Source organism: Talaromyces atroroseus (assembly GCF_001907595.1).
Source record: "Talaromyces atroroseus strain IBT 11181 chromosome Unknown scaffold_12, whole genome shotgun sequence".
In the NCBI taxonomy this organism is placed as follows: domain Eukaryota; kingdom Fungi; phylum Ascomycota; class Eurotiomycetes; order Eurotiales; family Trichocomaceae; genus Talaromyces; species Talaromyces atroroseus.
In genome coordinates, this window is record NW_017971444.1 from 723,461 (window position 1) to 739,516 (window position 16,056).

Below are 16,056 nucleotides of genomic sequence, written 5' to 3' on the forward strand. Positions count from 1 at the left end.
ATCTAGCAAGAAAAAAGAGCCAAATTAAAATCATGAACACGAAAGTGGACAAATGCCAAAATATCTGGTAGATGAACAACTAGTTCTCGTCACTCTTCCTCGAGAACAACTTTTTCACACCATTACTAATACCACCAATAACCATACCAATAAATCCAAAAATATAGCCCATGCCAAACGACCAGCCGCGGATGCGCACTGTATAAATGAAAAAATAAACGAGTAGCCAATTGATGATAACAAAGGCCAAAAAGATGCCAAAGCAATGCCATTTGTCGTCATCTTGCACGTTCAGTGTGTGCATGTACTCGGTTCCATTCTTATATGTGCAATAACTGCAGTCTGAAGTTGCGTCGGGGTTGCCCAAATACCCGCTCCGCGCGATGTTGTCGACGAAGTTTCCGGCGTATGTTTGGCAGGTTTCGCCCGCCGGTGGGTTGAAGTAGGTTGCTTCTTCGGGCGCGCAGTTCACCTGTGCTGCTGGTAGGATGCTGGAGAGTGTGCCACGGATCCACCAGGTCACTGGGTTGACGTAGTACATCCAGTATTTCCAAAACACGGGGTACGAGCTGTACGGTCGAACGACACCGTTGAACAAGTTGCACATGACGAAGAAAAAGGGCAAGACATTGGCGATAACAGTAAATGACGGCGCAAAAGCGCAAATCCACTGGCCCCAACTTGCCTGGAACAGAAAGAACAGCATCGTCATCAAAAACACGTACCCGGCAGTACTGGAGTCCGTTGGCAAGCCGACAGGAAAATACCACAGAACAAAGTAGATGACGGAAGTCACTATGGCCATCGGAATCTCGCAAACCACATTCGCAGTACAGAAGGCAATCCATCCATAGATACGACTTGGGTATTCACGCGCTTCCCACAAGGCCCGGTTGATGTAGAACTTCGGGACAATACTATTCAAGACAATTGGAGGGATCAGGATGATCAAGAAGACCGAGAACATTCGGTCCTGTAGATCAGATAGATTATCTCCCACTTTCCAGAAAGTAAATCCGTTGAAAATTCCAATGATGGCGCTGACAAAGATCTTGCCGTAGTAATAAGACGGGTCTCGCCAATACTGGAGGAAAACGCGTTTGGTAAGCATATAAATCTGGGTGGTTACGGGAGCAGCGAATTCAGTCGGTTGCTCGTTGGCGGTTTCCTCGGCCGCAATGGGCTGCTGCTGACTCCGTTCTTGAACAAGTCGTTGGATTTCACTGAGTAATTTCTGGTTTTGCGATGAATTCCGCCATTCTTCATTCCAGTCAATTTTCCTGCCATTTCTTACCACGGGCTTAGCCGCAGTCTCCAAAATGAATTCGGCCACGTTCTTGGAAGGCGGGCAGACGACGCCGCGATCTGCGAAGTATTCGACAACATCACGTCCATCTTGACCTACAGGCCCGAAATAGAATGTATTGCCACCGGGGTTCAAAGCCAGAATCATGTCAAATTGCTGAATCAGCATGGACGAAGGCTGGTGAATAGTGCATACAATTGCCTGTCCGGCATGCGCGAGTTTCCTCAAAAACCGGACGATCGAGAATGCTGCCTGGCTGTCAAGACCGCTGGTGGGCTCATCCAAAAACAGAAGAAGACTTGGTTTCGCTGCCAGCTCCACGCCAATAGTGACACGCTTCTTCTGTTCGACACCCAAGGAACTAATGAGCGCATCTTGAATATCTTCCAATTCAAGAAGGTCGATGATGCGGTTAACATAATCAATCTTCTCCTGGTAAGGAGTTGCTCTGTCCTGTCGTAAAACAGCGGAGAATTCCAAAGCTTCACGAATTGTTGCAGTACCGTCATGCAAATCCATCTGCTCACAAAAACCTGTTCCGCGCTGGAAATCGGCACCTAGAACCTGTCCATCAACCAGCATATCACCAGAGATAACTCCCATCTTCTGTCGTTGTGCGAGAGTATTCAATAGAGTCGTCTTGCCAGCGCCGGATGCACCCATCAACGCAATCATAATGCCAGGTTTGGCGTATCCGTTAACCTTGTTGAGAAGCTTCCTCTCGCCGTTACCATAAGGTACAGTGTATTCTACATTAGACCAGGTGAAAACACGATCGCTGGTGGATAGGGCCCCCATGATCTTCTCATCTTCAGTCCCAGAAGATGAGTTGACGGGCAATGAGCCAGTGTTTGCACCTTCTTCGTCATGGTTCTTCTTCCCGGCTTCGGCCAAGTTCTTCGACCGACGAGACTTCTTGAAAATAAGAGCACCACCTCCACCTTGAGCAAAGGTCATTATTTCGTTCGCAACGACAGTGACCAGAATGTAGAGCACTGTAAAGGCAATGAGGACACCAAAGTTCCGCCACAAGTGACTGCGTGTGAAGCCGAAGGATGTCTCTAGGTACGCAGCTCCCGAAACCTCAGTCTGATCGATCGAAGAGCCAGTCAGTGCGCAGCTCTGATAGCCCGGCACAGCATCAGGGCCCCGCGGAACAAGCATAGATGGATCACAAGTCATATTACGGTTTGAAAATTCGTTGGTGAGGACCGCTTCGTAGGCATACGATACGGGATTGATGTAAATCAGCCAGCCAAACCAAATCGAATCGTGGATCAGAGTAGGCTTTGGAATCACATAGCCCACGAAGATCAAGAGCAGGTTCAGGGCGATACCACTGAAGCGTACAGCGTCGTCGATTGTCGGGGACAGGGCTGCAAACATGCGATACATCGACGTGATACAAATAGTAGTCGTGTAGACAAAAAGCATGTAAATCCAAAATTTGGACACATCCACATCAAGACCAGACAAGAAGTATGTTATGATACCGAAAATCACGACCATCACAAATAGAACTGGAAAATCAACGACAATTCGGGCTATCGATACAGCTGAAGGTCGGTAAAAGGCGTAGTCTTTATGTCGCTGAATGATGTTACGTCCAGAGACAGCCGGCATCAATTCAGTCATCTGTACCCAGCCCAGGAACAATACCGAGAAGAAAAGAACACCTCCTCGAGCGAAGGCGCCACTTGTATCAAGAGATTCACCGTAGAACAAAGAGCTCACAATCAAAGCATTCGATACGATAATGAATAGCTTGGTGTACAGGGATGTCTTATCGCCCCATAACAGCCACGCCTCTCGCTTCACACACGCTGCCACCTGTTTAGGAAAGGAGACCGTATAGGAGGAACTCTTTGAAACGGTCCGACTCTTCGATTCTCCAACAGTCTGCTGGAATCGCCTGGTGTCTGCTAACTGACTTTCGGCCAATTCGCGCTCATACAGAGCTACGTCATCAAGGATGCGTTTGTAGGCGTCGCTGCTTCGGAAGATCGCTTCCAACTCCTCGGCAGTCTTGGGTGTGGAAGCCTCTTTACCGGGCTGAAACTGGCGGGAATTGGGGTCGCAGAGTGACGTGAGGAAGTCGGCCGTTGTCGATTGTGACGGGCAGTAGAAGCCAAGGTTGACGAAATACTCCTTAGCTTCGGATGCTGGGCCTTGGAAGAGCATTTTTCCTTCGTCAATGACCAATACCTTATCCATGAGCTCGTAGATGCCTTCACCGGCTTGGTAAAGCGTGACGAAAGTAGTGCGTCTGCTAATATCAGTCATAATGCGCAGAGATTTCGCGTAATCCAGAGCAGTGCTGGCATCAAGGCCTCTTGTGGAATTGTCCCAGCAGGCAACTGTAGACTTGGATGCTAAAGTCTCAGCTATGCTGACACGTTTTCGCTCACCACCTGAGACACCTCGAACATACTCGTTACCGACCTGAGTGTTTTTGGTATGGCTGATGCCGAACATTTTCAACAGCGCATCAAGAATGATAGGCACGCGATCCCGCTCTCCCTTCTTTGTCTTGTTCATGAGAGAAAACTGCAATGTCTGCCAGACTGTAAGCGTGGCAAGATGCTGATCGTCCTCTGGGTTATAGTTGGCCTCGCCTCTGAAGTGTTTGTGTTGCTCCTCGGCCGAAATGCCTCCGTAACTGACGTCTCCAGTGACCGCGGCATAGCTGCCACGGTCATTGGCAATGGTTTTCAAAAAAGTTGTGCAGCCAGCGCCAGGTCGTCCTAGCACCAACATCATCTCTCCATCGCGGACAACGCCATTGAAATCGTTAATCAGAGTCCTAGTAGCAGGCGGTTTGCCAAAACGAAGCTTTGGGATGAAATGCTGGATTATGCGGTACAAATCCGGACCAAAAGTTCCAATCAACGCATCAGGCAACGTCCTCGCGAACGACGCCGAAGCCTGAATGCCTGAAACACTGAGGTTCTTGAAAACAACGCCCACCTTTTTGGCAGGCTCGCCTGCTGTGGTTCTCCGCTCCAGGGTACCGCCCATTAAAAATTCGCCGAGGTCGAAGCTTTCCTCCAACTCATCTTCAAGCTCGCCCCCTTCGGTTTTTTCGACATCTTTAGCGCCTTTACTTCGCTGAGATATGGCCGAACGCCATCGACTGGCGGGGTGGGAGCGACGAGAAGCCTGAGAGCGAGTTCGCTGCAGGCTGAGGCGGCTGAGCTCCTTTTTCATTTCTTCGTAGTCCTCCATTGCGCCATGACGGGACACAGGGTCTCCATTGCCTTGTTCCCCCCATCGGCCATCAATGCTGACCTGCGAGGGGCTTGCCAGAGTCGACTCTGCCGTAGAATTAGAGCTAGTTATGTTGGCATGATGAGCGTTTTCCTCCGAACTAACGACGTTTTCTGAGCTAGTCATAGTATGACGTTCCTCTGTTGCGGTATTAAATACGGTGTTTGACTGGTTGTGAATCTCGTCGGCCATTTTGAACCTTTTTTTTCTTTGTGATTTTCGCCTCTCTCAATGGTTGTGATATTCAGATACGTAAGTTAACACAAAACTCCTTATTCCTGACCGTGCTGCTAGTCCGCGGAGTGATTGATTGATGCTAATGCTGTCTTTCTCCTGTGATATCTAGATCCAACACACCGGCAGAGCAGCAAGCCAACAGCGGGGACTGGCCGGCCTGTGACGGCGCGGGGAGAAAGGAGGGAAGGGGTGGAGAGAGTCCCGGTGAGAGATGGAGAGAAGTGACGAAGAGAGAAGAGCGAGGACAAGATGGGGGCAAGGGATGGACTATAAGCTAGTTAGAGGACGGATATAGCGACGATGCAAAATCCGAGAGCAGAAAGATTTCGAATGTCAGAGAGGCTTGATTAGTAAAGGATGCCCTTTTTGTGGGCAGGAGCCACCCAGAGCTTAGGTCCAATACGTCAGGGAGGGAAGGAGCTCTATACCACACTTGGTTAGCCCGTCACGAGTCATTCTGATTGTATCTTTCTTAGCTGATTGCTATCTACCGCATTGCTCGAAGAGAGCTTACAGAAGCTACCAATCACGACCTCTCCTCGACATCGTGGATTAGCGATGTTTGGGGGGAGGGGGGGGGAGAAGGAGAAAAAGGATCGTCAGCAACAAGTGGAGATATGAACGAAGCAGTGGCGAAACAAAACAACGTATGAATCATATACAAATCTGTGAAGTAAGATATGGATCCATGGGTCTGAATCATGCTGAGTGTGTGTCCTGAATCCTAACGCCGCCAATTTGGCTGGAGCAATTCCGGAGTTAGCGCGTAACTACGGAGTACGGAGTCTGATGTCCCGAAGCGGCTTAGCGTGATCGGGGTCTGGTTTAGGAAGGAGCTCTTTACTGCTTCCGGACTAGCGCGTAAGCCGGGTGCATAGGATCGAAAGTATAGTTAATCTTAGTACGGAGTATATAATTATAATGGTATACTACAGTCTACAGGTATAGTGATAACTTTCGAATCTGTATCAACTAGCTAATAAAGCTGAAACACTCGATCTCTGCGCGGACGAAAGCCGGACAAGCTTAGCCCGGTGGGAGCCGGCGGGAGAGTGTTTTGTATTATAAATAAATCTGCTTCTCCAGCCAATCAGACATAGTTAAACTATGTTAAATGTGGTTATTTAGATATGTATTTATAATCCCAGCACTCAAGTATGAATGGTATCTAAACAGCAAGTACGACCTCGGTTATCAAGACGGACGATTTGGGTCCGAACGTCTCGCCCTTTCAGCTGAATACGTAACCATTAGTTAGTTAACTAACTTTAACTATTGACACGATATTACTAATCATTATATCAATCTTTCAGCTACTGCCGCTAGTGACTCCCGGGGCCGAAAGTTTGTTCTGACTTTTAACTTTTAGGCAGAGCCTGAGGCAGGGATTTATTTACGTTTAAATCTACTTCATAACTATCAGCTTGGAACAACTCATTTGCATATGCTGTCTGCCTGCGTGTATATGCGGTGCATATGATCCGTGTCTTTTCCTATGCATATACATACACGCATACATGTGTATGCACGCCGCTGACCTCGCTTAAATCCCTAAACTGCTTACTAGGTAGAAAAATCCGACTCGTCGTCAAACGGCAACTTTTCACCACACAAATGCCAAATGCCACCTAGGATTATTTTATGTGTTTGAATGCACTGCACTGCAATGCATTCTGGCGTGTCAACTTGACCGCTTCGGAGGAAAAGGAAATTTGAACTGGCTTTCCCCCCCAATGCATGCCACGAGTTGGTGGACAGATCACATATGGCAAATGACTAGTTTCCCCTGGCTGCTTTATCTCCACGTTGTTGGATTTTTGATCGAGTAGAATCTTGACCGCATCTTTAGAAGAAAGAGTCCAGGATGGCCAAATCTATTCGATTTCAGAACGAAACGGACTAAAGGTGTGTATGTCATTGACATGTGCGGCAGTATTTCTCTTTAGATACAAGATACCTCCTCGTGACATGCTTGGTTGTCTGTCTTTCACAGATTTGGTGGTTAGTAGACGGCTCGAAAATCACCAAAATGAATGGTGTTGAAATCACTTATTTACGGAGTAATATCTCCGCATTCCTACTATGCCAAATCCAGTGCATCATCGCGGCGGACATGGGCGAAGCGACAGTATGCTTGATGTAGCCGCCGTACTATTTTGGATTTCTCCTGGGGTCGTTTCAACTTGTGTCGTTAAGATTTTTCAAGAACCAATGCAGCAAACGACTTGAATCACAGGCCATGAGATGAAACTATTGGCATAAGGCTAAGTATGTGCCGAAAATGTGTAGACTCCTGAGGATGTTGATATCTGTGGAGAATACGAACACTAGTAAAAAGCGGCACACGTGGTTGGCATCTATATACCCTAAAATCATACGCACTTTTCAACCCATACATCACCTAATGTTTGCTAATCATTCGTTATTTTTTGAACTTTACTCATGATGAATTGTCTATTTGGAATCCAGCGCGCGGTCGTAAACAAACCCCTGAGGTACGGCGATAGCGGAAGGACCAAATTGGCACTACTGACAAAAAAAGTTTTTGAAAGAATGCTTTCAGAATATCACGTTCTCAAATGCTTCATGCAAACCTCGAGCCTTTAGCCACACTTCCAATGCCTGCATGTCCCCTCGATTGGCCCTCTGGCCACTGCGTTCACCCAGAGAATCTGTAATCTCCTCCATCCCGGGAAATACTCGCTGAATATCCGCTGTCTCCCGGAACCGCTCACTGACTTTTTTCTGATGGCTGGGGATATCGCCCCACGAGTTTGTCTTGATGAAACTCATATATGCATCGATATCCGTCGATATCCCCTCAAGGCATAGGACTCCCGGTTTTCCCGCCAGCACAAAGCCTGTGAGAGAATAGTCCGAGGCATAATTAACCAGATCATCCCGTTTCCCACGCGTCGAGAGGGAGGGAAAATAGAACCAGACTCGGACGAGAGGCTCAGAACTACGAGTGGCTGTTTCAGTTAAAGTTTGCCGTGTTTCGAGGAAGTGCATGGCTTCGTCTCTAATATATTCAAATGCCGCGAACACGTCGTCTGGAGGCATCGCAGCGGCCATATTCGCAACCTCGGCTTTGGACATCCACTCTGGTTGTCGCAGTGAGTATGTTATTGGGAGTGGTTCTTTACTTTCGGGATTCTCCAATTGCAGGGAAATCTTGATGTTGACTTGTATGGTTTTCTCTGTAGTGACTGCTAAACAGACTGCCAGTGATAAGCTTGATGGGATTCCAGTTGGGGTTTCAGTTGGATCCTGGCACCAGTCACGGAGGGTGTCGATTCCCTCTCTGGTAGATTCTGGGATTTCAAGTTCGGAAGCTGAGGGGAACATGGCTATCAGGAGATCAATCATTGACAGCTGAGACTCCATCATGTCTGCCGGCAGGATTGCCATTCTCAATGCGTGCAACCTGTTAATTAAATACGAGTTCGTTGTTCAATTGTTCCGCGCACGGCGATATGTATCAACGTATCGAAAAAATGGCAAAATGCAAGGTCCAAATACTAATTCATGCTTGCTGATTCTACATGTAATGGTCAACAGTACAAAGCTTGTGTCGTTTACAAAAAAAACCTCGACGGGAAATTGTGGACGTCCACAGGGGGACTTGACTCCTACTACGGAGTAGTTTATTTGGGATTGTCAATATTTAAAGTAAACATATAGTATTTTGATAACAATAACATCGCTGACTAGCGTATGCTAACAGTTTCTTAAATGGTTTTCTACACACTAGTAGCCATACACAGAGCAATCAAAAGAAACTGGCTATGAATCAAAAATCATCTAGATAATGGCCATGGTCTATGCACTGGAATCGTAACTAGAGCTGCAGCTGATGCCCGTGGTACTTGCCCGGGAGGGCATCTGGCACAGCAGCGGCCTCAAAGCTTGTTCTTTTCGGGAATCCATCGAAGGACTGAGCGTACATGGCAACAGAGTGCGCGACGAGCTTCAGAGAATAAGTCAGTCGGGATCAGTGATGCCAAAAAACAATCCAAGGGATCCCATACCTTTGTGTTCAACTCCCAAGCAGTAAGGTTGAGGTTGGCCAAGTTATCGCAAAGCTGGTGATAACAGGGATCAAACCAGTCACCAGCGATACCACCAAACATTTGTTGTTCGGCCTCTGTCTTGACACCCTCCGCCCCAGTAGCAATGCCGCCACCAGGAATGCCGTGCCTGATAAAAGCATCATAGTCACTTCTACCGTCGAACGGAATATAAGTAAAATTCAAGCCATGAGAAGTGTAAAACTCGGTATAGAGGTCACGCAGCTCCTCAGATCCAACGGGGTTCACGGCGTTGGTAGCATTGTAGACTTGGTAGGCAAAGTTGGGCGACGCGAGCATGTCATAGTCCATGAAAAGACGAATCTTCAGGTTTTCTTCAGGGGATAGAACGGAGACATAGTAGTCCGATCCGAGTAGCCCTTCCTCCTCGCCTGCCCACCAGGCGAAACGCACACAATTGTTAACGTGATAATTTGTCAGTTGGGTAGCGACCTCGAGAAGAGTAAGAGAACCAGAACCATCATCGTTGATACCAGGGCCTTCTGCAACACTGTCACTATGACCACCCAGCATGACGCAGTTGTCGGGGTCGCCTTCCTTGGTCTGGGCGATAATATTGGTCGTCTCAATGCTCTCCACAATGGCGTCAATGTAAGCGCTGGCCTCGACCAGCTCTCCATTCTTCAACTTCTTGATGTGCGGTGCAGCATCACTGTCGGAAATCGAGAAAGTAGCAACGTGGTCAGGGGATGGTGTGCCCAAGGTTCCACCCAGCGCGCCTTTCTCATTATTATAAACTACAGCGGCGACAGCGCCGGCTCTTCCAGCCAGAGCGGACTTGGTGCCAAAGGGACACTCGCCACGACTGATGAGCGCGATCTTACCAGATAGATCTGGGTAGTCCGACGCACTACACCCGACATTCGACACAAGCGCTAGTGGTCCGAGAACTGGCTCCTTACCCGTGGTGGGAGGAGTCAAACTCATCGCAATAGCCGAAACTGGGACTTCACTTCCCAAAACCAAGCGTGATTCATACACGTTCCCCACTACTGCAGGAAAGGACTGGTTCGACAGTACGTAGTAGTCTCCCAATTCAGCAATGGTGGAATAAATATAATCAATGGTACCGAGGTGTCCTATGGCCACGTGAGCCGTGATTCGAGAAGAGGGGCTAGGAAACTAATACCTTTGCTCCCAATGACTCTAGTTGGGTGGTTATATTCGCCTTCTCCCAGCTCAGCAATGCTGTAGAGTGTCTTAGCTCGTTCAAAGAGACTGTCTGCATGAATACTATCTTGAAGCGATTTGGAGCTGACCAGCTCCTTCTTTGCGGCCAAGTGGATCTGAGATGTGGACGCTGACTCAAAGAGAGGAAGCTGTGATGCGAAGGATTCTCCCAGCAGCAGAAAAGCTAGAGACAGGTAAGAAGGCGCCATGTTCGCAAAGCCCATGGCCCGTATTGAATGTGTTGACGACGGCAGAGGTGAGTCTCATCCCGCGACTCGGAGTGCAAGTTGCAAGACGTGACTGGCGCTGTGCCTAACATGGTTAGTGTTTAGATAGCCTGCGATCAGGTGGGTACTCGCGTGTATTTTTTTACCCACTTGCAGTTTGTTATTAATTAGCGGCAGAAGATAATTACTTGATGAGGAAATAATGCACTTGAAGTCAGATGAGCTAACTCCTGATTAGGAAAAGCTACCGCCCATCAGGCACCCAATAAACGTATTTATAACCAACAGACCCATATTTTCTTGCTACTATTAGGATTTAGTCAGATAGGGCCACACCTTAGTTACTGTGGCAAGCCGCACGAACTATTACTCTCTCCTCATTCATAGTTTTGAATACAGAACCTTGGAAGATTACTGTACACGAAGATATATCCCCTTCGAGTCAACTGCTCTCAGAGGGACGAATCCATCCCCAGCAAGTTCTACATCCTTACTTGTTGTCTCGTAAAGCTCTAGATTTCCCTCATCACCATCATTGTGCACCCCTTGCGCTCTTCCGAGCTCGTCTACCCCTTGTGACCCAAAAAGTCGGAAGATAGTCGATAGACAGACATACATCTCTGCGTACGCGAGATTGATCCCCAAGCACTGGCGGGTTCCCTTGGAAAAGGCGACTAGATACTTGTCTAGTCGTGGGTTCTCGATCCATCGTTCTGGGCGAAACTCGTGCGAGTTGGGAAATATGTTCTCGTCGTGGTGGATTAAGACACTAGTCATGCTCACGGGAGTTTTAGCTGGTATAATCCACTTTTTTCCGGACTTTTCGTCCGTGAAGAATAACGGTACATCTGGAGAGATTCGCTGTAGTCGCGTGACAACTCCGTAGCTCAGACGAAGGGCCTCTTGGATAACCGCAGTCAAATATGGCAGCTGTTCAAGCTGAGGCAATGGAAGCTGGGTATTTCTCTCTGGTATATTCTCGCTAAGCTCCTGTTTCAATTGTGAAAGAAGTGGCGGCTTAGAAAGTAGGTGATAGACCGCTACGCATAATGCCCATGATGTCGTTGATGTTCCTGCTCCAACTACAATCATAGCCTCTTCTTTAAGTCGTTTAACTGTCTTCTCGGAATCTGGCAGGCTACTACTCAGGATCTCATGGAATAGAGTTGGATGCTCTAGATGCTCGTAGGTAGATGGCGGTTCAGATTTGATCCCGACGATAATCTTCTCTGTCAGCTTCAGATTGTGTTAGCATTCCCTTAAATCCATTTCAATGGAGAGAAGGGTCACCTTATGTATCCGGATAATCAATTCCAAACTCGGCGACACTTTGGCTTGTACCCATGCCGGAAGACTGTTCACGAAATCGAAAATAAAAATCATTTGCTTCATCAAACTGCCATATTTCGCGGCATTGACAGCTCCATGGAGATATTCCGGGCCCCAATTTTCCTTGGCCAGACGGTTCTGTGACTGTCCATAGGCATATTCCATCACGATATCTATACAGATCAGACTTATTGCTCTCTATTAATTAGTTAAGTACTTCGACAAATAACCAACCGTTCGTAAAGGCAGCCAACGCATGTTCTAGCGGAATAACAGTTTTCAATTCTCGCGCCTTGCGAAATCTCTCCATCAACAGGTCTACCTTGCTCATCAGCAATGGCTGTAAGCGCCGAATACTTGACACAGAAAAGAAACGACCCAGTGCCGCCCTGCGAACCCTGTGCAATTCATGTCCAGTGGTCGCAAACATGGAATCAGGAGTGCTGAGCTGCTTCGTGTACCACTCCCACTTGTCTCGTCTTACCCCTGAGGTACTGGAGGCATACAGGGTGCTGTAGTAATCCGGATCGGATATGTGTAGCTCATACGGATTGATGCGAATTATAGGACCGTATTTCTCATGGAGGTCTCGGATACGGAAGATATACTGCCCGCGAAGGATTACGTCGTAGTAGAACTCGTACCTGTAATTATAACCATTTAATTTGTTCCGCCTTTTTCAATTTATACAAAAGATCATACCACAGGGTCAGCGCTGCAAGTTTCGGTCCAGGGAAGGCGGCCAAGGGACTGAAGTAAAGTCTGTAGATCCCTAGTCCGGCAATATATAGGCCAGCGAGGCTAAAGAGCATCAGGATAATCATCTTGGGAATTCACACTATCCCGGAAGACCCAGAACAATAAGGTTGTTTATTTCAGTGAGTGATGAATTGATTCCTTGAAACTGGCCCAGATAATTGTTAGATAGTGAGTAACCCTTCATGCATTCGCTCAATTGTGTGGTGAGTAATCAATCACGCTGCATCCTTTCTATATATTATGGGGCATTATACCGCATGCAGCGTCTAGTCCTACCGTCAATGTGCTGCGCACGTAGATAAGTGGACGTGACGGTTCCACGTATTGGGGCCTAACCCTAGGGGAAACATCAAGATTAAATAAAGGACTGCTTCTATTCCCATATTTTGATGTAACCAATAAACATCATGGTTGGTTGGGTCTACTAATCCTATAGTTACGAATGCGCTATTTCTATGATCTCGCGACTATTATTCATTATTGAGAGAATTTTAGAATGTTTATCTAGACGTAAGTAGCAGTCAAGTCGAGGATAATAAAGGCATCCATTAATACATATATTTTGGATGATATCAGCAGCATCTTAGATACATGTCCCAGAAATAGAACTATTTAGGCAAGAGGGATTATCGAGAACAACAATAGTAAACTCAATCTGGAAACCTATAGACTGCTTATAGAACAGCTAATTAGCCACCGGATTCGCAGAAAATTTGCTGCAGCACAACGTTTCTAATATCTCCTAATTAGGAAATAATGTACACTGACCTTTGGAGCGCCCAAGCGTCGTCGAGCCTGCCTCTAGCTGAAACAAAATAAAAAGGCTCAAAAAGAGTGTCAAATCAAAGAGTATATGGAAAGCATGGTATATATATAAAGAATTACTAAAATACCCACTACCTATGTGTGTAGGAGCTGGGCCAAGTGAAAATCCATCATTAATTATGTACAAAGTATTAGCGCTGGCTATTTCAAACTATGCTATACTCAATCAATACATTCATGTTTATCAGCGAGAATTATATCGTTCCTACATATTTGTTTTTGTATACCTATGCTGTCAACTAGCGGGTTCTCGACATGAAATATATCACGAAGCCTACCAAACTAACCGGAGAGTCAAGACAACTGGCATTGTGCCCACCTGTAAGCATTGGGTATATTCGCGAGCTTCAAAGACAAGAAATAATTGCTCTAGAATTCTATATCAGCCCTTACTCCCCTGTGCTGCAAACATCAATTAGCTCGATTGGGGCTTATAATTAGGCAGCATTTGGAAGCCGAGGTAGACATTTCTAAGCGTACCCATTAGCTTACACAGCAGAGGTCTGTTAAATCAATTTCATTGATGCAAGAGTCAACCCAGTCAGCCTTTTACCAGGGCTGCCAAATAGATGCTTTGTCCATAGCACCAAGGCTATAGCTAGATGGCCAACCTCATGACGACCGCGAACTACAGCTATGATCTATCAATACCAACATCTCTTTAATAAAGGCAGTAATTTCACTGATATGCTACAGACATGCTAGTTACATACAGTATGCAAAATGCAAGAGGGAAGAAGGAAGCTCGATTATTTGGTTAGAATTTTGACACCGCTGCCGCGCATGTAGCTGATTGCAGAAGAGACCGTTGTGAGAGCGACGATATACCTAAGAATCATTGTAACGAATTATCAGTCTCATCCTTAAGAAGGTAAGTATGATGAGTAATTTGATTGATGAGTAATTTGATAATTGGAAACTTCAGGGGCAAAAGAATGGAAAGGAAAGATTTGCCGAAGACCACGTCAACAATCAACGATTTCTTCCGAATGATATAAAAAAAACCCACCAAAAACAAAGAAAGAAAGAGAAAAAGCCAAAAAACAAAATAAAAGAAAGAAGACAACATACAACAGACGGGATTCGCTGGTGGTCACCCACCCAACTACTAACCGGCCGGCGTGTGGCTTAAGTACGGCTGAGCGGACGGGAAGCCCTGTTTTCCACACCCTATGGTCGTATGTGCCAGATGAAGGAAGACAAGGGTATATATAGGCAGAAAGCTCGCCCATAGGAGCCGAAGGAAAAAAAAAAAAACCGACTTACTGCAATCCCACGAGTCCATCATGTAAACCCCATGCACTAGCTAACCCTTCAGGAAGGACGGGAAGGGCCATCGACGCGCCGACTAGAAATAATTGCAAGGCAGTATTCAGTTTCGAAATAGTAGTTGGCCTGACCTCGGCAGAGGGCAGCGAAAAATCCCAGTATCGCGCCATGGTCTTAGGCGGAGGAAGAGATATCCATCGGTAGTAGATGGCGGAGATACTTAATCCGACATCTCGGCCTAGGATTAGGATGGCCAGCCAGGCTGGTTTCGGTTAGCTGAAAATATTTAGGATAGGAAATAATGAAAGGAGACGCATACCAGGCATAGACCCATTCAGACCCAAACACACAACACTAATCGTCATCAACAGTTTATCAGCTGCCGGGTCAATGATAGTCCCCACAACGGTTTGCAGGTTGTATCGTCGAGCAATGTATCCATCTACCAAGTCGGTGATGCCGGCATAGGCAAATAAGGCCAATGCAGCAGTGTGATGGTTGTGCACAAGAAGGTAGCCCACGGCTGGCGCGGCAAGAAGCCGCGAGAACGTTAGCAAGTTGGGGACTGTGTAGATATTTTCATGGGTTACTGCTGGCACAGCGGGAAGTTTGGATAGTAATTTAGATTTTGGTTTGAGTTTTCTTTTCTCGAAAGTCAGCTATATATATCATTTATATATTCCGGTATTGTATTGACCAGGAAAGGAAAGAAGACTTACTTGTCCTCCGTCGAGTATAATCGTCTAGTATGAAACAATAACAAACTTTTCGAATTGTAGCCCCGATCATGTCGCTGCCTCACTAGCAACCGTAGTCGCTTTGAGAGAACTTCAGACGCAGATGTCACCACTGCATGCGCACGTATATGCATATGACAAGACCTCCTCAATTGCGAGGACAAAGATGATTGAGGGAAGAAAAAGGAAGAAGAGTAAGAAGACCTAGCATGTATAGCTTTCGGTGATTTCAACAGCATTGACAATACGCCATCGCTGTAGCGAGACGCGAAACATCTCGTCGATGACAATGGCAATGCGAATGTGTTCATGATCTCTCTCTCCACCCACTTAACGAAGTATACAGAATATGTACTGCCTGATAATTGAAACTCGTCACTGGACCTGCAATCGCAATGGCAGTATCCTTATTTCAGCTATTGGATGTTAGTCTCGTGTCAACCAAGCTGAAAAGGAAACGGACATACGGATTATTAGAATAGAAATAGTATAGACAAAGTAAAATGGCAGAGAATGAATGAATAAACGGAACGAGGGAACCAAAAATCAAACAGGCGGAACGGTAACAAGAATCGATGCCATCGATGGAGTTACATATGATGATTGGTAAACGGAAGCTTTTTCTGCAAATGCCAGCCAGCTGCAGACCAAGTCGAGACTAGTGCATCCTCGCGTACGCGCTTAACCATATACATACTAGTGCAATTTAATGCATGACAAGGGGCACGTGACTTACACATTTTCAAATTGAGATAAAATATAACTAGCGGTTATATGGGGGTCAGATTTGTTTAAATATAACTACAAATATAATATCTCTTACCTAAGTATTATTGACA

The 16,056-nt window shown here is 46.5% G+C and overlaps 5 protein-coding genes across 5 annotated transcripts, besides 1 other annotated feature; all 5 read right to left on the minus strand.

The window, feature by feature from the left end:
- Positions 1 to 79: 79 nt before the first annotated feature.
- On the minus strand, positions 80 to 4,765 carry UA08_07926 (hypothetical protein; the record flags this gene model as incomplete). The annotated part of the gene is made up of 1 exon (XM_020262830.1): positions 80 to 4,765. One exon carries the CDS (start codon positions 4,763 to 4,765, stop codon positions 80 to 82), a length of 4,686 nt encoding a protein of 1,561 aa, XP_020116893.1.
- A 2,604-nt stretch (positions 4,766 to 7,369) lies between these two features.
- On the minus strand, positions 7,370 to 8,221 carry UA08_07927 (hypothetical protein; the record flags this gene model as incomplete). The annotated part of the gene is made up of 1 exon (XM_020262831.1): positions 7,370 to 8,221. One exon carries the CDS (start codon positions 8,219 to 8,221, stop codon positions 7,370 to 7,372), a length of 852 nt encoding a protein of 283 aa, XP_020116894.1.
- A 430-nt stretch (positions 8,222 to 8,651) lies between these two features.
- UA08_07928 (hypothetical protein) lies at positions 8,652 to 10,280 on the minus strand (the record flags this gene model as incomplete). Its single annotated transcript, XM_020262833.1, has 3 exons — positions 8,652 to 8,780; positions 8,842 to 9,980; positions 10,031 to 10,280. 3 exons carry the CDS (start codon positions 10,278 to 10,280, stop codon positions 8,652 to 8,654), a joined length of 1,518 nt encoding a protein of 505 aa, XP_020116895.1.
- A 429-nt stretch (positions 10,281 to 10,709) lies between these two features.
- UA08_07929 (hypothetical protein) lies at positions 10,710 to 12,451 on the minus strand (the record flags this gene model as incomplete). Its single annotated transcript, XM_020262834.1, has 4 exons — positions 10,710 to 11,534; positions 11,589 to 11,800; positions 11,862 to 12,271; positions 12,330 to 12,451. The coding sequence occupies 4 exons, from the start codon at positions 12,449 to 12,451 to the stop codon at positions 10,710 to 10,712; spliced, it is 1,569 nt and encodes a 522-aa protein (XP_020116956.1).
- Positions 12,452 to 13,960: 1,509 nt separating this feature from the next.
- Positions 13,961 to 15,493, minus strand: UA08_07930 (hypothetical protein; the record flags this gene model as incomplete). The annotated part of the gene is made up of 5 exons (XM_020262835.1): positions 13,961 to 14,039; positions 14,478 to 14,742; positions 14,800 to 15,139; positions 15,200 to 15,223; positions 15,461 to 15,493. The coding sequence occupies 5 exons, from the start codon at positions 15,491 to 15,493 to the stop codon at positions 13,961 to 13,963; spliced, it is 741 nt and encodes a 246-aa protein (XP_020116955.1).
- Positions 14,254 to 14,423: a repeat region (Identified by RepeatMasker using a combination of RepBase library and repeat library created with RepeatScout).
- Positions 15,494 to 16,056: the final 563 nt, after the last annotated feature.